Source organism: Argiope bruennichi, chromosome 9, assembly GCF_947563725.1.
Source record: "Argiope bruennichi chromosome 9, qqArgBrue1.1, whole genome shotgun sequence".
NCBI lineage: Eukaryota > Metazoa > Arthropoda > Arachnida > Araneae > Araneidae > Argiope > Argiope bruennichi.
This window is the reverse complement of record NC_079159.1, coordinates 77,856,731-77,882,466: the sequence shown is the minus strand read 5'-3', so window position 1 is coordinate 77,882,466 and position 25,736 is coordinate 77,856,731. Positions and strand designations below refer to the sequence as shown.

The 25,736-nt window shown below is 28.0% G+C and overlaps 1 protein-coding gene across 2 annotated transcripts in view; it reads right to left on the bottom strand.

Annotated features, from left to right (window-relative positions):
- LOC129983938 (glutaminyl-peptide cyclotransferase-like) overlaps window positions 1-25,736 on the bottom strand; it is a 43,033-nt gene that overhangs the window by 9,511 nt on the left and 7,786 nt on the right. Inside the window, exons 1-6 of one of the 2 annotated variants that reach the window (XM_056093666.1) lie at window positions 8,184-8,487; window positions 6,819-6,962; window positions 5,932-6,201; window positions 4,388-4,582; window positions 3,184-3,283; window positions 1,010-1,132 (exon numbers count right to left, since the gene is read on the bottom strand). In XM_056093666.1, coding sequence (XP_055949641.1) covers window positions 1,010-1,132; window positions 3,184-3,283; window positions 4,388-4,582; window positions 5,932-6,201; window positions 6,819-6,962; window positions 8,184-8,303 — 952 coding nt within the window. In that variant the 5' untranslated portion in view covers window positions 8,304-8,487. Of the gene's footprint in view, window positions 1-1,009; window positions 1,133-3,183; window positions 3,284-4,387; window positions 4,583-5,931; window positions 6,202-6,818; window positions 6,963-8,183; window positions 8,488-25,736 lie in introns of those variants that run through there. The other variant, XM_056093667.1, reaches the window with a different exon arrangement.

Below are 25,736 nucleotides of genomic sequence, written 5' to 3'. Positions count from 1 at the left end.
AGCAAAAAGTAAAACTTTTATATATCTACAAACAATTCCTGACACATGATTTTCATACTTTAACTTACAACCTTTTTGAAAACTAAATATCTGTTTTCTGAATTCTTGAAAGTACTTTGGGAACTTTATATTTAAAAGAAAGCCGTTATGGATTCGAAGGGAGTAGATTGGCGAGAATTGCACTCATCATACAAAGGAAATAAGAAATATGTATTGTTACTATCATATAACGAAAGAAATTATGAAAAAAAAAAAAAAGGTTCGAAAATCTTAGAATAGCTTTAAGTCTATAGTAAATTAATAATTGGATAATGGACATCATCATTGAGTATTTTATGTTCATCAGTCAATCATACATCATTAAAATGTGAGACAACTGAATTTGCAATTCAGTAAATTGTGGAAGAATTAAAAAAAGAGAGAGAGAGAAAGCTATGGTGGGTCCTATCTGGAAGGTTAAAGCCATACATGCGGGCCAATAATGCACACTTTTTATGAAAGATTTTCACAAAAATAGTTATGTCACCCCACAATGTATATTTTTTACACATTTTTTTTAATAAGATTCAATTCTTTTTATTGCTACACTCAAATTGTGGATAAATGTCACTAAAAGAGAGACAGTGGAGTAAAACGAACACATGCACCTGAAAATAATGTAATAAACAGAAATTCCATTTTAAAGTAATTGGACGTTCTAGATCTTAACATGCAGACGTTATTTGAACCCATCGGAAAACAACAATAAAATAAAATGTATTTTCATTTTACTTTTGCTTCCCTTTAATTATCAATTTCATTTTCCGTAGGTGTTTATCAACTCCCAATGGCATTGTCTCATCTCTTTCTATTTTTCTCCGAGTTTTTAAATTGAGAATTTTTGCGAAATTACTAATTATAATGAGCCTAGAAATGTCAGAATTAATAGAAATACAGAAGTTTGTATTTCTACCAGGTTTTGATTTGCATTTTAAAATTTAGAAAAATAAAAAATAAAAAATTAACTTGCCTTTTTTCATGAAAGGAATGTGATCATCCTCAACAAAAGCCAAAGTAGATCTGCTATCAAAATATTTTGTGGTGCTTTCGGGTGGGTGAGCATCAATTTTTTTCAAGGCATTCAACCTCTTTTCTAGATAAAATAAGAAGGATAAATAATAATAATTAAATGGAAAATACACGCAATATAAAATATGCATGATTGGAAATTGGCTTCTGAAATTTAAAAAAGGAAATAAGTGTCATTTATAATTTCCATTTTTAAAGAGTAAAGCATGGAGAAAAAAATATGCTTCAATGTTTTTCACTTAAAAGTCTGAAAGGAATCGATTTTGAAAAGAAGTTTACAGTATTAATTTGATGTTTTTCTAATTTTTTAAATGTGCATATATTAGCATATTTTTGTTGAAAATATAATAGTAGATTATGTTAGATTTTATTTTGTAAAAAAAAAAAAAAGCAGCTGAATTAAAAAGAAATATTGCAAAAAAAGAGGAAAGTCACAGGAAAATTTCTAAATACATGTGGGTAAAATTTGTCAATCCATATTAGCAATGAAATAAATACAAAAATTTATCTTTTTAGCAAACACAAATGAAGCTTTTGAATTTACATTATCTATTGCCTTAAATGTGGTCATTTGAAGACATTTTACATCAATTTCCATTATCTGATGTTGTTGATCACATCTTGGTTAAGGTAATTTGTTTATAAATCTTGCTGCTATGCATTGCTATAGTAGGAATGAAATAATGTCCAAAACATGCAACCTGACAATATTTTTCAGCACTTGCTATTCTCATAATTTATCAAGTGAAAATGGCAGTACTCATGCATATTACAAAGTTTGTTATCACATATGGATAATTTCATTTACACTTGAATAAACTTTCTATTGCAACTAAAGCAAAATATTCTTTAGCAAAGAAAATATTATCAAGGCATGTGACAATAAGTAAAAAGCAAAATCAATCCATTTAAGAATTTTTAAAAAATGAAGCTTTTATTATCATTTATTATGCCTCTTTAGAGGAAGAAACATAAATAAACTCTGATAAATTCAATCCATGCTTGTTTAAAATCCAAAATAATTTTTTTTTCTAATTCAATTTTTTTTTCTGCTTTATAAAATACTTTAAGTCAAAAAAGGACTTAAATATTAAAAAAAAAAAAAAACTATCTACATTTAAGTCGGAATAGAAAACTTAGTATATTTTCAAACATGCAGCATGAAAATAAAATAAATTCTTGAATAATTTAATGATATTTTTACATTCAACCTAATTTTTTGAATATCAAGTCTAAAATGTTATTTTCCTAATTTTAAAGGATTAATTTTCTGTAACATCACATTTGTCTGAATTGGTCAGGGTAAAATTAATAATTAGCCAAAGTATTTCATTGTTTATTTAATTCTTGTATTTCACTTATACATAAACATTTTGGTATTGAAGTGTCATATATTTTCAGAAGAGATCTTTTGGGAAAAGTTCAAATTGCTTTCCACCTGTAGTGAATTTCAGTTTTAAAGAGTCAATGTTTTGTAAATTATATTTATTTACTTATGTAGAATCAAAAAATATAATATTATTTAAGATAGCCTTAAATGAATAAACTGTGCATAAATACAGTTGAGTGATCTAGCATGTTTATATAATAGGGAAATATAGGCATCACAATTTTAAATAAATAAAGAATAATTTTAAATCATGATACCAAACTACTAAGAAAAAAAATGCAGTTTTTAAATTTTTTTTTTTTTATAAACAATATAAATTATTTTAAAAACAATACAGTAGAAGAACACATTTCAAGATAGCTAATGACTTCAAGTTAATTTTGTTTTTCACCATTCATTTAACTATGCTATCTGTGTCTTAAATTATTTAACTTTATAAGAAATATGAATCAAATTGATATACAGCACATTCTTGGGTTATACTCTATTTCTTCTTTAAGTGAATTCATTGTAAAAGAAATACGAGTCAAATTGATATACTGATCATTCATGGGTTATGCACCATTCATTTAACTATGTTATTAGTGCCTTAAATGAATTAATTGTACAAGGAGTTAGAATCAAACTGATATACTGAACATTCATAGGTTATGAACAAGTCTTAATTTAATATATATGTGCATTATTATATATTTTTGCATAATCATTAATAAATATAAACTTACCAATTTCAACAAATTGTGAATAGAGTCCATAAGTGTCAGGAAAATAACTATAAAATTTTGGGTTAGCTGTTCCAATCAAATCTAAGAGAACCATAACTTCCTAAAATAAAAAAAAAAGAAAATATTGTAATTAAAATAATTTTAAAAGCTGTAGATTTATCTTTCAGTCTTTGTTTTTTATTTATAAATATTTAAAAATCATATACATTTCGCAGTTTATTCTCAAGGATATTTAATTTGCTATGCATAAAATATATTATATGTATTTGCAAAGTACCTTTGAATACTGAACTAAAAATTAAATCCAGGTTTTAAAAAAATATGCAAAAAAAAAAAAAAAAAAAAGGATACTAACACACAATTGTTAGATTACAACTAGAAAACATTCGAAGTATTCTACTGAAAATGAGAATTTTGGCACAGAAACAGTAAAGTGCTTTCTCCCATTTTTATAATAATAGAAAAATTATCAGTCCCTTCTATTAATAAATAAAGAGGAATATTTTATTTCCTCTCATTTGTAAGATATATAGTAATCATGCATAAGATGGATGACACTATAAGGCAGGTATATAAAATTATTCATAGGATAATTTGAATTTCCAATATATCAGCTACACAAAGAAAATGGATACAGAATTTTTTCGGGAACAAAACTACAACATTAGTCAGAAAAAAATAAGGCCAAGGTAAATATGATACATAATTAAAAGTTTAAAATTAAAGTTAAAACTTTAATTTCTTTTGTTCCCTTCTCTTCCTCCTTAAGCAGTACATGTAATGTCTCATAAATTTGGCAATTTACATATTCTCCCTTATCAAAAGGTTATATATATATAAATTTTTTTAACAAATGCAAAAAATTAAAATTCTCATTAATAGAGATAACGTTGCCATGAGCTGATAAGCTATCAATCCCTATATTTTAAAGTGGCAAATTTGCATAATTCTAAAAAATAGAATTTGCAGTGATATCTGGTGAGGATTTTTATTTTCTATTTATTTTCTTGGGACAAAAAAAATTATATCTAATAAATCTGATTTGTAAACCAAACAAATTTAATTTATTTATGATTTTTTTTAATTCTATCTAAATTTATTATATACTTTGTAAATTAAGGATTTAAAAAAATCCATGCAATAACAGTATAATACATCAAGTAATATTTAAATATTATTAAATATTCCTAGAAAGGAATAATACCATTCTATCCAAATAGGATGCATATTCCTTCTTCTTTGAACAGTGACTTCCGTCATTTAATCCATCAGGAAATGGCTTCATTCTATTCCACTTAGCAGCTAAATGTCTAGAACCGTACAAGGAATCAGTTTTACTCCATCGCTGAAATGCTTCTTCACCATCAAAAAATATAAATTGCAAAGTCAATTCATTATCCTGAAACAAAATTTTTGATGAGTAAGTAAAATATAATTGAATAAAGCAGAAAATATTATATAACTTCTGGTTCTGGATAATCAAATCCAAGTCACATCTGACTTTTTCTTATCAATATTAGCACAACAACTGAGATTTTTGTTTGCAATTTCAAACATTTAATTTAAACATAGTATTATTGAATACATTCAAATAAGCAACCAGTATTTTAAGAAAAATTTATCTGTCTATAGCAGCTCTTAAAAATTATGAGGCTAAGTCATTTGGGCAATGTTCACTTTAAAATTAAAGGAAATTGTATATTGGTAATATATATAATCACAATGTGCACATTTTTCAATATAATTGTGAAATTAAATAATTCATTTACATTTAGTATATAGTGTTAAATTATTGCTTGTTAAATTGAGATTGCTTATGTGTGTGTGCATACATACACATATGTATTGTGTTTGATCTGTTCAGTCATTTTTATATTTAAAATTTTTAAATTGTATATGAGAAGCAAATTTTCATATATTATGCATTATTTAAAAAGCTTAATAAAGCTGTGTGAGACCAAATACATAACTTATGTCCATATTTTTGCGCCATTACTCATTTGGCATTCATAAGTAATAATTAATACTACAAAATATAATCAATTAGTAATGCTACAAAAAATATAACCATACGATATTCATTCAAAGAAAATGCAAGTGCACAACATTTAAATACAGCGAGATTATCAGTTTAATAATTAAAAATTATTTCGTTTCAGAGATTTGAGGTTCATCTTTGATGTTTTATGTCCTACAGAATATATTTGTCACATTTCCTAGCCATTTGTTTAATATGAAGAACTAAAGGTACATTTGTTTAAATTAAAGAATAAGCTTTATTACCAATTCACAAGTAAAAAAAAGTTGCTTTCTTGTTAATTATCCTATGAATAAATATTGATTACTATGCATACAATTCAGTAGAAAATTTAAGCAACCAGACTTTTATCTACATTGTAACATGTTATTTGACAATTTTTAAGAAATGAATCTTACTATTTGTAAAGTGATGTAAAAATAATAAGTTCACAGTGATTTTATTTAAATAAAGTTAAAAATACTTTTAGTTGAATTCCTTACAAATTATTGCTCAAAAAATATTTTGTTATTAAAGATCTGTTCAAATGAAATGAAAAGCAATCAGTTTGATTTAAAACCAACAAATTTAAATAGCAACCTAAACAGTGATGTGAACTAAGTGAAATTACAAGTTATACTTTACTCACTTACAAAGTAAAAATTAAGTGAAACAGATCCAGTTTTGCTTCTAAAATGGCTAGGTTCATGAAAAAATAAATTTGTACTAACCTTCTTTTTATGTTGTCTTAGAGCATGTTGCAGCATTTTAGCAGCATGTATCATCATAGCACAAGGAACTGCAGAATCTGTGGCTCCCATAAAGGTATATTCTCTGTTATAAAGCGAGTCATAATGACAAGCAAGCACAAGACGTCTACATGCATGAGGATTCAATGTTGCTATGATGTTAGAAAAGGATCTTCTACCATGAGGTGTACGGTCAGTGAAAGTATCTTCCTCAACAATCCAATCCAAATTTTCCATCTCGGAAATTATGTACTAGAAAATTACATAGTACAGTATTATTAAAAATATGAAATAATTTGCTAGATTGACATGATATAACTGTGTTCATGCTTCCAATAGTAGCAGACAATTGCACACAACTGGACGTGGAACACATTAATGCATAATACCAATAGAAGCAGGCAACTGCACACATTAGATACTGAACACAATAATAATTTAGCACTAAATTAATTTTTCTCTGCCATTATCTGCTTAACTAATTTTAAGCAAGAAATTTCATATTATAAATGCATACATAACAGATAATAAGACATTAATAAAAAAAAAGTTTGGAAAACATTTAGTTCAATGATTCTATAATTATGTAAAAAATTATAAGCATAAGAAGGAAATAAACAATTCAGATTAGTGAATTTAAAATGACAATATAATAGCTCATCAAAGTAAGGTTTCTGAATTATTCATTTTGAAATTAATCCTACATAAAGGAATTTGAAACTTAATTCCAATTATTAAATGAATTAAACCTTGTTCTATATCAATAAAACTACAGCAATTTGAAATCATAAATACAAGAATATTTTTTTTAAATTCTTTTTCAAGATTAATTTAAATAAAATTTTAAAAAAACAAAACATTGTGCTTACTTTTCGAACTTGCTCATGCCCTTCTGTACCAGGTACTCTGGGAACTAAAATAGCATCCAAAGTTTTATTAAAGTCTTCATAGTCAATAGTATCAGCAACAGTATGCAAATCAGATTCTTTCAGTCTTGCTAATGTATGATGCCACTATGAGAGGAAATAAAAATAAGTAAAGTTTAAATATATTAGAATTAATAAAACATACATATAAAAATTATTTCAGCAAATTTGAGCATTTAATCAATTATATTAAATTATAATTAAACAGTACAGTAACTAGTGGAAAATAAACTAAATTTTCATTATAAGAGAGAAAATTCCTATAAAATAATAACATGAAGAATAAGCAATCTTGCAGAATGAAACTAAGGATTTTAACTATGCAAAAATAATAAAAATATAATATATATCTCTTATAAAAAAATAAAATTAAAAAAAATCTTTTTTTTTTATTTAAAGTATTTTAGTTACTTCAATTAAGAAATTAATTATTTAACACATACTAAAGAGTTAAAAAAGCAATTTTGATAAAATTAATTTTAGTAAAATTATTCTCTAAATCAGTTTGTCTTATTTCAGAGTAATTGAATAATTTTGAAATCATTGAAAGATTCAATTACAGAAATTTTTGAAACATACAATAATTTTAAATAACTTTTTATGTACACAAACATATAAGAGCAAATAATTTATAGAATACAAACACATGAATTCTCACAAATGATTAGGAGAAATAATTTTTTTACAAAGTTAAAATATTCTTAAAATGCTTATAAAATACTCTAAAACTTTTTTGCAATGAAAATTTTTTATGCAATATTTCTCTTTCTTTAATTTTCTAACCACAATCACATATTTTAAGTGAAATATGCAATACAATATAACAAGTTATTTTGAATTTCTTTTAAATCAAAGTTTAAAAACAAAATTAGTTAGTAATAAACAAAAATAGATTGGTGGTTATTAAACATAAATAGCTTTTTTTTTTTTTAGAATAGGAAAAAACTTTTTTTAAGCATCGCATTTATTGAAATAAAATTAAAAAATTTTTTTAAAAATTAAAGCTTTATATATATATACATTAAGTCCTTAAAAACATCCAACTCTTTATAAAAATTGTATAATGACATTCAAAACACACTAATTTATTTTTCAAATATTATAGTTACGATGTAAAAATATGTAACTATAATTTAATTCAAAACAAATTTCAGATTAAAATCTAACGGTATTTCGCAAGATTCTAAAAGTATTGTTTTATAAAATTTCATGCATAAAAAAAAATTCGAAAGAAGCAAATGTTTAATCAATAAATTATTAACAATTTTTTTCATTTATTAAAATATGCACAAAAATTTAAAATCTTACTTGCGTTGGATCTTTACTCCAACTAACTCCTCTAACTGGAAAACCAGTCATAGAGAAGCTAATTAAAAATCGTAAAAACAGCAACGCTGGAATTAAAAGCAACTGCGATAGGCTCAACATCTTTTTAATTGAAATGATCGGCCCAAAATAACATCAGGAAGAATTTTCTTCACGAATGTTTGACACAGACGAGCTTCTGTTTTGTTTATTGTGACATGCTTTTGGTCCGGATGGCACTTGCTCCACGTACTACCAGAGAACAGACCTGAAGTGAGCTCTCTGAACGGAGCGAGTACGCGAGTAAACATGATGACAGCTCAGATTGTCTACGTCACTGAGAATCTTGCTGAACTACGTCATCACACCTTTGAACGTCACTTCCGCATGCTAAGTTCGTTTTCTAATTGTTAGTTGAGGCTGCTTTACTTGTTTGATAGTTATGTCATCTAACTATGAATGGACAAGCAAGTGTGCGTGTGAACTTGGCCTGCTATTAAACATTGAGCAACAATTTTTATGCAATTTATAGGTGAAAATAGTTATTAAGAATGTTTTCGTTTTGAAGAAGCGCGGAAACGCGTTCCTATGATCTCTGAACATGCAACCCAATCGTAACGTTTATTTTATTGGATACGCTTTTTTCTTATTTGAATTCGCAACATAAGGAAGGAAGTTAAACATATAGATGCGTTTATTCAAATTCTTTCTGATCACGTGGAAGTATCTCTTCTTATTGAAATGGTATTTTTTTAAAATTCGAAACTGAATATTAAAACTTTATTTGTCAGTATGAAATATTACAAAATTAATTCACGAAAGCTTCTGCATTTAAAACTAATCTTTGTCTTATTAAAAGAAAAATGTGTTACTCCAAATAATAAGAAAATTCTTTTTGTTTTTGATTTTAAATAATATGTTAAATTTCCTTTTGGAATTGCAATGTCTCTTTACTAAAAAAAAAGTTTCTTCCAAATTCATTGATTGTTTATTGCACAGTAATGACACTTATTTACTAATATGCTTAATTTTTAAAAATAAATAATGAAATGTAAAATAATACTCAGATTCTAATTGATCTAATTCTAATTTATAATTCCAAAATAATTGATTTTTATCAATTTATAAATAGTTTTTGACGCTTCTTTAGTTAAATAAAATTTCATCGGATAACTCTTATTTTGTTCCATAAGAAATAGAATAAGCATAATTCTATAACGGTTATTTTGAAATAAAATATCTTCCATCATAAATTGGTATTAGAGATTATTCACAACACTTGAAATTTCTTAAAAATCTGGTAGTAGTTAGGAAAGTTTGGATGGGAAGTGTGATGTTTTGCATAAAATTACTTTAAGCTGATTTTGTTTCATAAAAAGTGTTCTTCGAATATTTAATGTTTAATGTTTTTTAAATATTTTTGTTCTAAAAAAGAAGCTTGATTTTAAATAAATAAATAACATTGGAAATAAGTTATTCAGATTAAGTATATCCTTATTACTCTGAAAGAAAATATACAAGTTTTATACTCATTGTTTTTCCATTAAATTTTTATAACTTATTTTACCCTCAAGCGCTTTTTGATTTAAAAAAACATTCCACAACAAAGCGTTTTTATCCCATTAACCGTCGACTATTCAGCATCTGAATCTTCGTGAAATGGCTCTTATCGTGAAAGGGGAAAGCATTTACGATTTTCTACGTCAGAGTCGTTATTAGGATAATTTTCAGATAACGGTTTTTTACGTTTCAGCCGATCTTAGGGTAATAGATGATGAATGACTTTCTATATATGAGAGCTTCGTTGGGAGCAATTTTCTACATTCCAGCCGGTTAAATAAGACATAAATGAATAAAAAAATGGCTCACCAATTAATAAATAAATGAAAAGAAATTTCATCATATTTATTATTCTTAAAATTCTAAACATAAAGGTGGAAATTAAACAATTATTAATGCTATGGCATGTATCAAATTTCGAATAGTAAATCTCAGATACTCCACAAAAGTTGAATTTTGGAATTAATTGTGTGTTTTGGAAAAAAAATTGTTTGCATTTACCTAATGTATGTAAATAATAATAAAATTACCTGGAATATTTCATTTTATAATTGCAAAAATGATAATCATTTTTGACAGATAATCTGTATATATCAATTTCGAGATTGTCTTTTATGTACATTAGTGTGAGAAACTAATAACCAAGTTCAAGCTGTGAAGCCAAGAGCAGCTATAATTCGGCACCAAAAGCTGATTACAATGAAAAGTTTAACTAAAATCATTAATAATATTCTTATGTATGATAAATATTTAAAAAAAATCTTTAGAGCGCCACCTAGGACCAAGAGCACGACTTATCTAAACAAACGTCACAACCCTTTTTACGGGGCGGACTTCCTTCATGCATTTCCTTCACTCATCCACAGATTATAATTTAGACCTGAATCAGAGAACGATCACCTCTGATCCAGTACCCCCAGTGGTATTACTCTCGACATGGTGGACTTTGTGACCACGACAGATTTATACGTGCGCCAGTCACCACACACACGGTGAGTCTTCGGCAGGCGAGGTTCGAACTCGCGACCCAAGGGACGCGAATCCAACGCTCTACAACCAGGCTATCCCGGCCTTATATATTAAAATAAAAAGGAAGAAATAATGCGTATGGCATGACTAAGTTTAATTCACATCATAGTACACTGAATTACGTGCTAACAAGGATTAAAACTGCATAAAGAGATGATGACCGTTTCGAATTGCTGTAGAAGAAAAATCTTAACAGTTTGTCTGATGATCCAAATTTTATTTAATGGTGTTAAGCAAATTTAACTAATCAAAGTCGTTAAGTTATATAATTAAAATTTTATTTAATCATATGGAGTTAAGCGTAGAACATGAAAATAAAAAATAAATAAAAAAAACTTTACAAGCCTTGCTGCTTCATTCAAACATATACCCTGCTTTACTTTCCCGAGACGGATATAGGCACTTAAAATTAGAATACCGTCTGAGCTGAACAAACTGTATGATTCATACATAAAAAATAAATTCCCGAAAGATAGGCGATTGGTAACGTGGCAAGATCAAAAAGGTAAGAAGCGTTCTATTATAGAGATATCTTTGTTCGCTGAAACAAAATAAACAGTATAGAGAATTTCATTTTCTCGCCTTATTGCGTGCTTTAGCAGTGTCTTTTCAATATGGATAAACAAAACAAAACAATAAAGTGCGTATCAATAGAGTTTGGAAAAATTTACGTCTTTCGGTTTCTTCATTGATTTCTCCGCAGCATATTCAGCATTCATATTTTGTAACATAAACTGACAAAATCATAAAACTGGGGGTTATTATTGAGTCAAATAATAATCCGCTAACAAAAATAAAAGTACTCATTAGCATAAAATGGTCAAAAATATTGTCGCGATATTTCACGGTATTGCTTGGCGTTCAGAATATCGTAAAAATATCGTACAGTATGTTGCGTTTATAAGGTAACTTCCGGTTTCTCGAGGCTTTCTCTCATACTCCTTAATAAAAGTGCTCACTTTATTAGCACAAAATGCTCAAAAACCCTATCACGTTATTGCTCGACGTTCAGAATGTCGTGGGAATATTGTATGATATTTTGGCAACCTTCCTTCTTTCGCATGAAAATTTTAAAACTTGTACAACACCGTAAGCACAAATAATCTGATTTTTATTTTCAAAATCTCTCACATGGGCCTCTGTGCTTCTTGGTACAGTGGAGAAAACTGAATGTGCATTTTTGATGTCCTCTTCCAAATCTTCTGTATTTCTGGCACAGAACTGCGATTTTAATAAGTGAGATTTGTTTTGCGATCTTATTATCTAAGTAACTGTGTTGTTGAGTTACTGTGAATACATGCATGGGAAAATATAGGCCAAAAGACGATCAACCCCTTGATAGATTTATTTCAAAATTTAATACGGGTATGCTGAAACAATGTACTACATTTTACCCATCTAGGTCTTTGCATTTTATAATTTTCATGTTCATTTGCATTTGGATAGACAGACAGACAAACTTCCTGTGAATGGGTCTCGTTCATGATTTAGCAGAAATCCATAAATTTGGTGTAAACACCACATACCAAATTTCATCTGTCTAGCTTAAAGTGTTTTCGCGTTAACAAATTTATAGATAAAATTAGCGACATACATAAAAAAATGTTGTTGTCTTTTTTAATTCAGGGGAGGGGACTTAGAAATTCTTTTTGATGATCATTAATTCTCTTTGTAAACGAGGAAGTAAAAATTAGATATTTAGATTTTGAATAATTATAGATGTTTTAGAATTTCCTAACACAATATTGGGAAATTTTTAAGCATTATCCGTGTTCTGCTGTGTGTTTGTTCACAGTAAGTGAATAAATACAGTTTAAAATACGAGAATATTTCTTTTGCCATCAATTGAAAAATAGAATGCGTGTGTTGGCGCTTTTTTTTTTTTTCTTTTGAAAACCGATAATCAAACAGATATAAAAAAAAATCTTACAAAAATCTTCATATACATTAATGAGATTATAAGCATTGCGATAATTCTATCAATTATTACTAAATAAGCAGCCTCCACAACAGCTCTAACTTCAGGGCACAGAGATCAGTGGTTTATATTTTTATTTCTGGATCAATGTTTCTCCATTCTCCCATAATTACTGTTTTTAGTTCGGCTTTCGTATTAATGGTGCGACTTCATACTTCAGCTTCATGATTTTTCCAAATATGTTTTATTGGATTTAATTCCGTCGATTGATGGGGTATTTTTATATTTTGTGGTCAATTATAGATTATAGTTCATCAGAATCGCTATCATAAAAAGCAAAACTATTTAAAATATTCAAATTTTGGCCTTATAATTTTAGAATGTCTTTTAAAATATTTAAATGAAGGGCATGATTCATTATTCCATCTATAAACACCAAATTATCTAGTCCTGATGCTGGCATGCATCCTACACAAGCACAACTCCACCGCCATGCTTTAATGTTCCAAATTAGGTCCTCATTTCTTTTTCTCCGAACAAACATATGGACACTGGATGCGAAAATTATATACAGTGGCTCAAAAAATTGAGAGTACACCTTACTTTTACTTGATAAATCCAACTTTCATCATAAATAACACATTATCGGGAAGTGCAAACATGTTTTTATTTTTACACGTAACAAATGGTTTAATTTAGAGTAAAAATAAAGAAAAATCAACGAGAAACTTCTAAATTGAAAAGTTTCAGAAACATTTTAAATAAACATACGCAGAATTTTACCTCAAAATATTGAGAATACACCAATGAAATTCTTGTAATATCACGCATAGAAAGAAAATGTCAGTATTTAATTGCATGTCTTTTGGCTTTTATAATGGCCTCTAAACGTCGTGGTACCGATTCGATCAATTTTTGGTGGTATCTGAAGATATTTTACCCCATTCTTCTTGCATCACTTGTTTTAAATGGGTTTTGTTTCTAATTTTGTGTTTTTGGACCACTGCTTCGAGTGTGGCCCACAGATATTCAATGGTATTGATGCCGGGGTACTATGGTAGAGTGTGCAACTGCCGATTACAATATAAAAGACACCATATTTTGACGTTACGAACATTCTGTTGCCCTACTGGAAAATGAAATTTCTATCTAAACCCAAATTTTTAGCATTTTCCTTTAGATTGCTGCGAAGTATATCCAAGTAAACCATATCGTTTATAATGCCATCTATACAAATTAAATTTCCTACCCCAAATGAAGCCATGCAATCTCAAATCATGACGGGGTCACCATCATGTTTAACTGGAGGACGCAAGTTTTTTTTAATTCAAAACAATATTAGGCTTTCTCCATACTATACGATGGCTGTCACGGCCAGAAACATTGAGTTTTCATTCATTACTAAATATAACTTCTTCCAAAGATTATTGATCTTCAACTGATCAGTTTTTGCACACTTCAAATGCTTTTTCTGAATTTGCAAATTGATGAACGGTTTCTCTCTAACAATGCGATTTTTATATCCAGCTTGTCTAATGGCACTTCGCACAGTTTCAACCCTTATACTTCTGCCTATGATTTGAAAAGTTTCTGCAACAAGTTGGATGAAACATATGATCGCAGCAATCTAAAGAAAAGTGTTAAAAATTTGGGATTAGATGGAAATTCCATTTTCCAGCAGGAAACGACTCCAAACAGAATGCTCGTAACGTCAAAATATGGTGTCTTTTATATTGTAATCAGCAGTTACACAATAGTACCCAACGTCAATACCATAGAATATCTGTGGGCCACACTCGAAGCAGTGGTCCAAAAACACAAAATTAGAAACAAAACCCATTTAAAACAAGTGGTCAAGAAGAATGGGGTAAAATATCTTCAGATACCACCAAAAATGGGTCGAATCGGTACCATGACGTTTAGAGGCCATTATAAGAGCCAAAAGACATGCAACTTAATATGACACTTTGTTTCTATGCTTGATATTGTAAATATTTCATTGGTGTATTCTCAATTTTTTGACGCAAAATTCTGCGTATGTTTATTTAAAATGCTTCTGAAATTTTTCAATTTAGAAGTTTCTCGTTGATTTTTCTTTATTTTTACTTTAAATTAAACCATTTGTTATGGGTAAAAATAAAAACATGTTTGCACTTCCCGGTAATGTGTTATTTATATTGCAAGTCGGATTTATGAAGTAAAAGTAAGGTGTACTCTCAATTTTTTGAGCCACTGTATTTGTTTTCTATTACTAGTAAGACATTCCAGTACGTTTCATTCTTATTTATATTCGAGAAAGAAGCTTAAGCTCTCTATTTTTTTATACTTACAGAACCTTTTGTTCGGTTTGACAATCCCTGTAATCCAACTGAAAACTTGTTGAACTGTTTCAGATGAAGTTGAGTGAAAAACATTATGGTAAACTCTGTGATAATCTTTGCAGCAATTAAACATGGAATTTTCACAAAGTTATAACCTATAGTTTTATTACATTGAGTTAATGTTGTTGGACGCCCTTTTCTTAATTTGTGTTTGATTTCATTTTCTTCTTTAAGCGTTTTATCACAAATTGCATTGTGGAATAAAACGAAGTTACCGATTTAACGATACGCCGAATTGATTTATATTTACTATGATGAAAAATAATTACTCTTTGAATGTCACATATTGTTTCCATATAGCTACTAGTAGTTACAAAAAGAATAAGAAGAATATAGAGAACCAAGCAAAAATGTTTTGAAATTTCACCAAAATGCAAAAATAAAAAATGTCAGACGATAATTTTAGTTACGAATTTATCCAAAAATTTTCGTTCAACTTGCATGATTACTTTTGGTTTTTATCTCTGCCTTCTTACATATTATTTTTTTATTAAAAATCAAGTAAAAATATAATAAAATCGATTTTTTTTGTTTCAGAAACACATTAAAATATTATGAAAAATACAGGACTTCATATTTGAAATCAATTCCAGACTACTGCGCTTTTTTTTCCTTCCATATTTTAAAAGTGTAAGGATATTTTTGGATGCCTCTATAAATTTTAAACTTTCAACATAAAGCTTAAAACTTGTATTATTCCTTGATTAAAAATGTATTATGAGCTACAATTACTAATTCTCTTTTAACTCTCTTAACATAATAGTTTGAGTGCTTTTTAGCTCTAAAAAGTAATTTTTAAATGGGAATTAGACATATTATAATCATATATATTTAAAATAATTATTTTAAATTTCGAATGTTTGAATTTTTTATAAATATTTACAGGCTAGTTTTGAAAGGCATCGAAATTTTGTATATAAAATTAATTCTGTATTGGCAAGAAAAGTCTGAAATTTATTTATTCATTTTCTATATTATTATCTTTTATTATTGAGTAATACTTATTATGAGTTGCAGTAAGTATTTTTCTTGTAAAATTCTCAAGGGAATATCCTCGACGTTTTTAGTCCTGAAGATGTTTCTTAAAATCTCCTTGAATAAGAAATGAAGTAATTATGATTCAGATACTCTATTCATTCTATTCTCAGAATGCTCACATAAAAGGCTTCATAAAATTTGAGAATTCTATTGTGACATATTTTGTTGCTCGAATTCATTCTCCTTTTCAATTCATGAATAAGTTAGTTCCTTTTGTCCCTGTTTTTGTCCATACATCTTTCAACCATTATGAATTCCGTGCAAAAATTCCAAAAATCCTACAGATGATACTTACACCTATTCCAGAAAGAAACTGTTTCGGAATACGACTCATGCCTTCATCTGCCTCTTTTATCTATTCTTAGAAGAGATTTCATTTAAAATCAAATCATTTTCCCTTACTCTGTTTTCTTTCTCCTCCTCTTATTTCCGGAATATAAAATCGTCTGCATCTCGGATGACACTAAGTTACTAAATATAGCTCGAACAGAAGCATCAGAGACAGAAAAACGGTATCGATTTTATGGAGGTGGATAAATGCGGAACAAATGAGTAGGAGAACAGGTTTTTCACATGACCTTTCCTAAGTCTAAAAATAGAACATTTATTTCTTTTCTGTTTTGTAATAAATGGAGAGAAATTTATGTTCCATCTTATCTATTAGTGGAAATTTAGAGCACTAATTCAGGCAGAGAAGTTTCAGATAATAAAGTGAAAACCTAATTTAGCCGAAAAAAATTATTCCTTTCAGAACATTATTTGTGTTTTTTATTTACAACAGAATTTAATTAATTCAAAAGTTTTGAATTCAAATTTGGTTTCTTGAATTCTTTTTGAAATTAGTATTAAACTATCCTCTGTAATTTGAATTCATATAGTTAAATCGAAATCAAAACAAACAAACAAAAAAAAAACCCCCACTTTTTTGTGTGAATTGTTTCTGTTTGCTAAAAATGTTCTAAAGTAAACTTTTTCTCAACTATCGCAAGCGAATAATTTTTTAACTCTTAAAATTTTTTTGCTGACTTTACTTCTGTATAATGTATTCAAAATAGCAGTAACAATTTGAAAAGAACCTGAACTAAACTTTTTATTTTGACTAAACTAATTATTAGTGCAAATTGTTCAATTCAAAATGCTCTTTAATATTTGTTTCTAAGAGTTTAGTTTTTTAATTATAAATATTACTTATTTAACATTTATTAAATGATTATTATTAATCATACATTTTAAATATTAAAAATAAATATTTACTATTATTTTTAGGTTTTAAAAGCAACAATTTTTCTTATAATTATTTTTGAAGATATATGTCTATTTCAAACAGTTTAAAAATGATCTAAATTTAGAGTGGACAGCCTACATGTATCTTTCATATTCGATGCATGATAATGTCATGAGCATGAAATAAATTATATAAATAATCAGCTTCAGTTAAAAAAAAAAAAAGAACTGATTGGCTGACAGACGATTCTTCTGTAAACCCACAATTTCTCAGTAATTCTAAACTTATTAGATAGCAGACGATTCTTTTGATATTCCATAATTTCAGAGTAATTCTAAACTTATTAGATAGCAGACGATTCTTTTGATATTCCATAATTTCTCAGTAATTCTAAACTTATTAGATAGCAGACGATTCTTTTGATATTCCATAATTTCTGAGTAATTCTAAACTTATTAGATAGCAGACGATTCTTTTGATATTCCATAATTTCTGAGTAATTCTAAACTTATTAGATAGCAGACGATTCTTTTGATATTCCATGATTTCTGAGTAATTCTAAACTTATTAGATAGCAGACGATTCTTTTGATATTCCATAATTTCTGAGTAATTCTAAACTTATTAGATAGCAGACGATTCTTTTGATATTCCATAATTTCTGAGTAATTCTAAACTTATTAGATAGCAGACGATTCTTTTGATATCCCATAATTCCTCAGTAATTCTAAAAGTTGATATTTATTTTATTTATCAGTATCCCCTAGTATTCTCTCTTGTGTTAGCATTACTACTAGTATTATTAATAGTTTCTTTAAATTGCCATGATTAAAACGTTATTTATCCAAAACATATTTTAAAGCAATGAATTTTGATGAAACGTTTTACATAGCAGAGCTGAAATAAGCTTAATTTTAAATTTTAAGTAACGCTTTACGTAGTTGTTAAGCAAATCGTGATAAATTTATTCGCTTTCGATGCATATTTTTGATAAGCTTGATATTTGATGTTGGAAATACTTGAATTGGAATTTAAAAGGCATGTTCAAAGAAAACTATACTATTTACTTCCATTTTGTTTGGCTCACAGTCTACATTTTTAAGTTCTCTCTTATTTAACTTGACTTTACTCTCTTATTTAACTTGACTTTGTGTTTGCATAAGTGAAATTTTGATATCAACTTTTCACCCATTGCCTGATGCGATAGAGTTTTCAAATTCTGGACACTTACTTGCTCTCAGTGATTATTTTAATACAAGACTAATAATCAGAACTTGATTATCACTTAATCATTAATAAATAAAATTTTGATTCATAATTCCATTTGACTGCGAATTCGAAAAAATATTCACCTGAAAATGAAATTAATTATAATAAAAAGAATGTTATTTTATACATTAATAAAAATCCGTTTCCAGAAACTTTTACATTAATTTCTACTTTTTAAAGTCTAAGAAGAGAAAATAAAATCATAAGAAAATCTGACGTCGAAGTTTTGATGCATTTCCTTCAGTTCAGGGGGATTTTTTTTAAAAATCATGTCTGTGTATTTTCTGTGAACACGATAGCTCAAAACCGAATAAACTAGAAATGGTATGCAATCTTTACACTAAAATTGCAGGTTTTGTTAAATTTTTACGAATTCCGTACGATTTTAAAAGGCACTGCATAGACTGAGCATTAACGAGGAAGCTATTCGTAAAATTATTTTATTAAAAGTATGTTCATTATTTAACGATGGACAGTGTTTGCTAAATAGAATCAAATAACAATCTTGCTAAATATTCTTGTATTTTATAATTGAATTTTTGACTTGATAAATTGAAATTTGTATTCAAATTTTATGCAGGAATATAACACGACTTCGTTTTTGGATGGAGAATTGAGAAGGTCTACTAAAATTTGAAAGGCAGCAGAAAAGAAGAATTGTAATGTTTTATTGGTGCCAAAGTTCATGATGAAAAGCGGAGAGCAATTTTTATTTAAAACTGGTTAAATTTCTCATTTTCATATTCAAAATTATTAAGCTATCTAGCATTACTAGAGAACAATACTTAAAAAAAAAAAAAATCTGGATACCACTATGGATGTGTATTATATCTTCCCTAGTATGTTAATCTTAGAAAGAGAGATTTACAAAAATTCTTAATGGTTATTTAATGAATGAATCAATGACTCCCGCCATGGTAACATTTAGTGGCTTTGGCGACAAAATAATTGCCCTATAAAACACAAGAATTATTCCATTATCTCTATTACATCCATTATCTCTATTATTAGCAAGCAAGATCCAGAGATTCTTTTGTAGAATTCTATATGATATATTACATCCGAAGACTATAAAAGGTGTGGCTATTACAAGAGAAAAGAATTTCTATTTAAAATTGAGTTTTTAGAGCTAACGAAATGCTGTGATAGTTGAATAGTATCGCTGTTATTTAATTAGCAATTTACATTCTGCTTGTGTTATTAGTGTACACAAGTGTTGTTCTGTGTGAGCCCCCTAGTTGTGTTTTTGTTTTCTTTATTTCATTTTTTCTGGCATATTCGGGGAATAAAGCATCGTTTTCCATTATCTAGCTAATTGTATTATATTCACCGTAAATACGCCAGACGATTTCAGAAGCAATACATTCAAATCTATTTCTCAATCATTATGAACGTTTTCCCTTTAATTTTATTCAATCCTGGTATAATAAAGCAGATTTTACATTCCTTTATAGAATAGTGAATAAAATCAAACATGTTTTCCAAACTTGTTATTTTGAGGAATTGATTTTAAATCTATGCAGATTTTTGATGTCAAGATTGCATACTTAACTCTTTTTATCTAGTTTGGTGGGTTTTTTTCTAATAATGTTCACATTTACAAGAATATACAAGTCGACTTCTAAACAATCTGCTAACAAATTCAATTCAGAATTTATAATGATTTATAATTATAGTAATAAAATTATGAGCCAAACTTTATTCATCTAACTGATAGTGTTTTTGAGTTTTCGTGTTCATACAAATAAATAGAAATCTCTTAGATGTATCGCAATCCAGATACAATAACTACAACTGTCAGGAGTATCAAATATATTTTCGGTGGCGAGTGATTCAAGTAAAATTTCAAAATCCAAAAAAGGAAAGCGTGGCAGTTAATGGGTTAATGAAAAAGTGATTTAGATGGGAAAAAAATCCTTTTGTGTGCTTGATAATTTGGTGAGAAATATCAAATTTCGATATGCGCCTAATTAATTAAAAATTGAATTGACTTTTGGATTTTAAAAAGTTTACAGTATTCTTTGTCTTAAATGATACTTGTTCCAAGTTTTGTTGAATGCACTTAACCCATGGATTGATCCAAGTTGAATGGAAACAAACGCATGATGCAAAGCATATCAACATAATCAAAATGAATTTTATTTTTTTTTATTTTATTTTAATTAAATTTTATTTAGATTAATTCAACTTAAAATTATCGAGACAATTTCATTTAATAGGCATGAATGGTAAATCAACACAATTCTTTAAATATTGTTTCTACTTATTACATAACAAGCCTATCATTTCATTCAAAATTGCTTAATAGTTTTTTTTTATTATTAAAAACGAAAGTGGATGAATTGGCAGTTGTTTCCGCTTCGATTACAACATTTTTTTCCATTGGTAATGGCATAGATTTCGATTAAGTCAGAAACAGCTATGATTACATAAGATAAACGGACAGATATTCAAACCTAGAGACGATGGAAAAGCTCCTTTTTTTATAATCTAATGTTCAAGGTAGTATCTTTATGTCTTAATTTTGGTTTTTGATCCCATTGTTAACCAGAGATTAACTCACAAGAAATATCCCAGCACATTCAGTCACGCTGATTTTGAAATCTTCGAAACAAGTTACTATATAAGAACAATCTTTTCATCTTGGAAACACATTCAGAAGCATTCAGTGACTCGAATTCAGTCAGTAACTGAAACCTCCATTTCATTTCCAGTAAATTTCGTTAAAGACATCATGAGGTCTGCCACCATTTTCCTATTCGCTGCTGCTTTGATCGTCGTTCTTCAATATGTCTCTGGAAAGCCTACCACAGAGGCAAAACATCACCACCATGATCACCATGACCATCATCATGGTCATCACGAACATCATGACCACCATCATCATGAGCATCATGATCATCACCACGATCACCACCATGATCACCATCACGACCATCATCATCACGAGCATCACGATCATCATCACGGACACGACCACCATCACGGCCATCATCATCATCATGGACATAATCATTAAAAGTATGGAAGATGTGAGCAAAATTTTACAGCAGAAACTTTTTGCTACTAGAGAAACTTAGATTTCTTTTTCTTACTAGCCTTAGAAAATTGGCTCAAACTTAATCTAAAAATTTTTCACTGCTTTATTTGCCTGTGTTCAAGATGTGCTGTGATACAAATTATATATATATAACAGAATCCGGAAACTCCTAATATCGTTCTATAACTGGGAATTTCTATATAAGTAATCATGCATAAGATGATAAATTTGGAAAATTTTTATTTTTTAGATAAATGATCAATTCTCAATTATGAGTCTCTTTTTTAATTTATGTTCTGTAATATTATTTGTCATGAAAATATAAAAATCGTTTTGTCGTCTTTTCTAGACTTTTCTTAACATTTTTTGTTTTGTTTCTCATTAGCTATTATTATTTTAATTTATAAAATAAATGTATGAAAGTCACAAATTTATTTATTGTCTGAATTTGATTTCTTTCAGCCAATTTTGGATTAATCAATAATCTTAAGTTGTATTTCTTTATTTAATAAAAAAAAATATTTTATACATATCCCTTGTTTTCACTTATAGTTTCTGAAATTTAATTTAGTATTTAAGGGCTATATTTGATGGTCTGATATGCAAAATACCATTTTTATCATACGTTTTTAGTTCAACTATTTGTAATCACTGAACTAAAAAAAACACAATAAAAAACAAATTTCCACTTTTACGTACATCAAATAAAAGAATGTTTATAAAGAACATTTTGTTTTTGCTATTTATTGCTGAAGTTTTAGCTTTTGTATTATTTATAGAAAATTAAACGTTTCACTTGTGGTTCCATCGTACTTGTACTTGTTCTATAGGTACGTAGGAAAAAGCCCAAAATGATAATTAATTGCGATTAAAAATTATTTATTATTACTTTCAGATAAACGACATTCTTATTCCCGTCGTTTTGCTATTACATCAAAAATCGTTTGCAGTTTCCATTCTAGAACTTTATAACTATATTTATGAAATAGGAAGTTTTTAGACTGATACTGACAACTTTAAGCTATAAAATTTCAACTGAGAAGATTAATAATTTTAAAAGAAAATTATCTAAAAGCTCTATCATCTCACTTTGTACTTCCTTGATCTAATACTTGATGCAATGACCCGCGTAGAAGTCTGAATATCTACTGCTTCTAAAATTAGAATTCCAATAACTACGAACTTTAAATAATTCGTAAGAAAACAGTTTTAAAGAAATGGGATGCAAAGGATATTCAATGAGAGGCCATATGCGTACAAATATATTTTGGTAAATATTTTTGGGTTGTGTTTATTTTATTTATTTATTTTTGCACAATATTGTTAGTCTAGTCCACATTTTTCCTCATTTGCCTTCATACTATTTTAGCAGCCTCAACATTTATTTTTATTCGAATATTTAATAGAATATTCAAGTTTCATCATTTTAATTTTGATTTCTGATGTTATGAGAGTAAAGCTTAACTGGGGAAAAAATGTCTATAAATTCCAGATGTTACGAAACTAAAAGAGGCTAAAATTGGCATTTAGAAAAGGAAACGCTTTCAAACTAATTCAGTAAAAAGTGATTAAAGTTATCCAGGGGAAAAAATTATTTTCTAAGCCCAAGCAATCCCTAAAAAAGTCAAGTGAAATTATCGAAAAGAAGCCAACCGAATTCAGAAAAATATCTGAAAGCGCTACAGCATGAAACAACATTAAGCTAAATAGTAAAAAAAATTGAATAAATTTGAAAAACAGAATATAAAAGTAAATTATTATCCTCACATATGAAAATGTTTTTATTTAACAGATAAAAATAAATAAATAAAAGAACTTAATTTTAACTTTTGCAAAAGTGCACGAGTAAAATAAATTAAACGGTAAAATAAGTTCAATATTTCAAACAAAAAATTCAAGAGAATTAATTTTGAAACACTGATTCAAATTAAAAAATGGTTGTACTGAAATGGAATCAGTATAACTTAAAAATATTGTTGTATGAATTTTAAGTCAGTGTAGAAATATCGGATTTTATCGTGGAATCGTTTTATTCTCATTTCATTCGTTTTAACAATGTCACCACTGACTAGGTTGTCCAAGTTCTATACTAGTGGACCAGTTTCTGTTTCTAAGGAGAAGTGCAGGATGTAAAGCGATGGCATCATTGATGATAACACGCTAACCAGTATTGAATTTTCATGACCGTACTGGACCGGGTCAGTATAACCGGTCCAGTAGGACCGAGTAAGAAGTTTAAGAGTGTAGCATTGGTTCTTTTAAAAGCGCAGTTAATCTTTTTAGATGCTAAGGCAATGTCCACTAAATTTTGTTCAGATCTATCAGGTTGCGTGAAATGATATAAAGTTCAAACAAACAAAAAGACATCCAATTTTGTATAGAGAGAACATTAAAGAAATAAAATATTATTAAAACCCTAAATTAAACAAAGGACATTAATCATATCTTTATCAGCTTTATAACTAATTTTTAAATGAATTTTCATTTTTTGATTACTTTAAGAAAGTTTACTTTTAAAATTGCCGAGCTGCTCGTACTGTGAACACTTTTGAGTGCATGTTTTTCCTTCGTTATCTGGTTTATCTTATCTGATTTGTTCCATATATTTAATTAAAATATTTATTATCTAGAATCTGAAAGGATAGTTTACATTTATAAGTCAGCACCAGATGCACAGTTTGTTCATGTACTTCTATGTATTTTTTTTTTTAAAATCTTTGCATTCCTTTTATGAAATTCAGATAACAGATTTGCAGGCATATCTCTTAATTTATAAGATAATGCTCTTGTCCGCAACATCAAAAGAATCTTTAAATGAGTGCATAATAAAAGATATAGATGTCTAAAGGCATTTAATTAAACTTTCTGGAGTTCAAATATTAATTACATTTTTGATATAAAAATTCACAGATTTCTTAAATTACATATTTTAGTTTCTTGACATCACCTTTTAACACTGCTTTATCACTTATTTATTTTCCGGTATACTAATATAGAGAAAATATAGTAATGATCAAAAAATTTGAATTCAAGATTTTGAGGGATCTCCAGGTCGTAGACCATTCTAAGTTCGAAAAACACATTTCTGCAAAATGTCCATCTGTCTATCTGTCTGTGACAAAGATAACTTAAAAACGATTTGAGCTGGAACGGTGGAAATTTGATAAACGGTCTTTATACCAAATTTGCAGATTTCTGTCAAATTTTCAGCAACATCTGTTCAGAGGAAGACAGACTGTCTGGCTATTTGAATATAACATAACATGAAAATTACAAAACAAAGAGAGCTAGATGGATAAAATTTGGCATACACATTTAACATTTATAGTGTATACACCTATCAAATTTTAATCCAAATCCAACAAGGGATTACCCATCTGTTGGTCTGTGTTTTGAGAAATAAGTAAATGCAATATTTCAAAAATGCAATGACATAAATATGTCAAATTTGGTATCGAAATTTGTGACTACAAGTGCAGTTTTGAGTCCAATTTTAGTTTCAATAGGCTGAGAAAAACGAGATTAAAACACTAATTCGATTTTTGGATACCATTAAGGGCATGCCAAGGATTAATCACCAAGCGAAGAATGACACGATAGATTCATTGAAAATGTTAAATTTTGGAACTATTATACACCAGGGCCATGTAAGACTTTCTCTTGCATGGGAAATTTATTAGTGAGTATGCGAGAAAGAATTGGGGTTAACTCTCACTGGTTATTTTTAAAAATGCAATTTTTCTCTGTCAATAATGTGATAGGCTAGCATGATGTATTTTCGATTGTTTTAAGTCTTTTGAAGTATATTCACAAAAGTATTTTGCTTTAATACAAGATATTATGCTAATTAATGAGAGAATTGCATAATAGTTGGTTTATCAAAAACATTTCCTAAACCATTAAAACACTTTTTAAAAACAAATTATATTTGAATTAGTTTTAAATCGCAGTTTCAAAAATATTTAGCTTAGCTTTCAGTGCATCAAAAAATTATATTTTATGCTGTTTTAAAATGTCTTATTACTACAATCACAATTTATATGTATAGTTCTATACCTTATAAACTGTAACTGTTTTAAACACGTGAAAAGTAACAC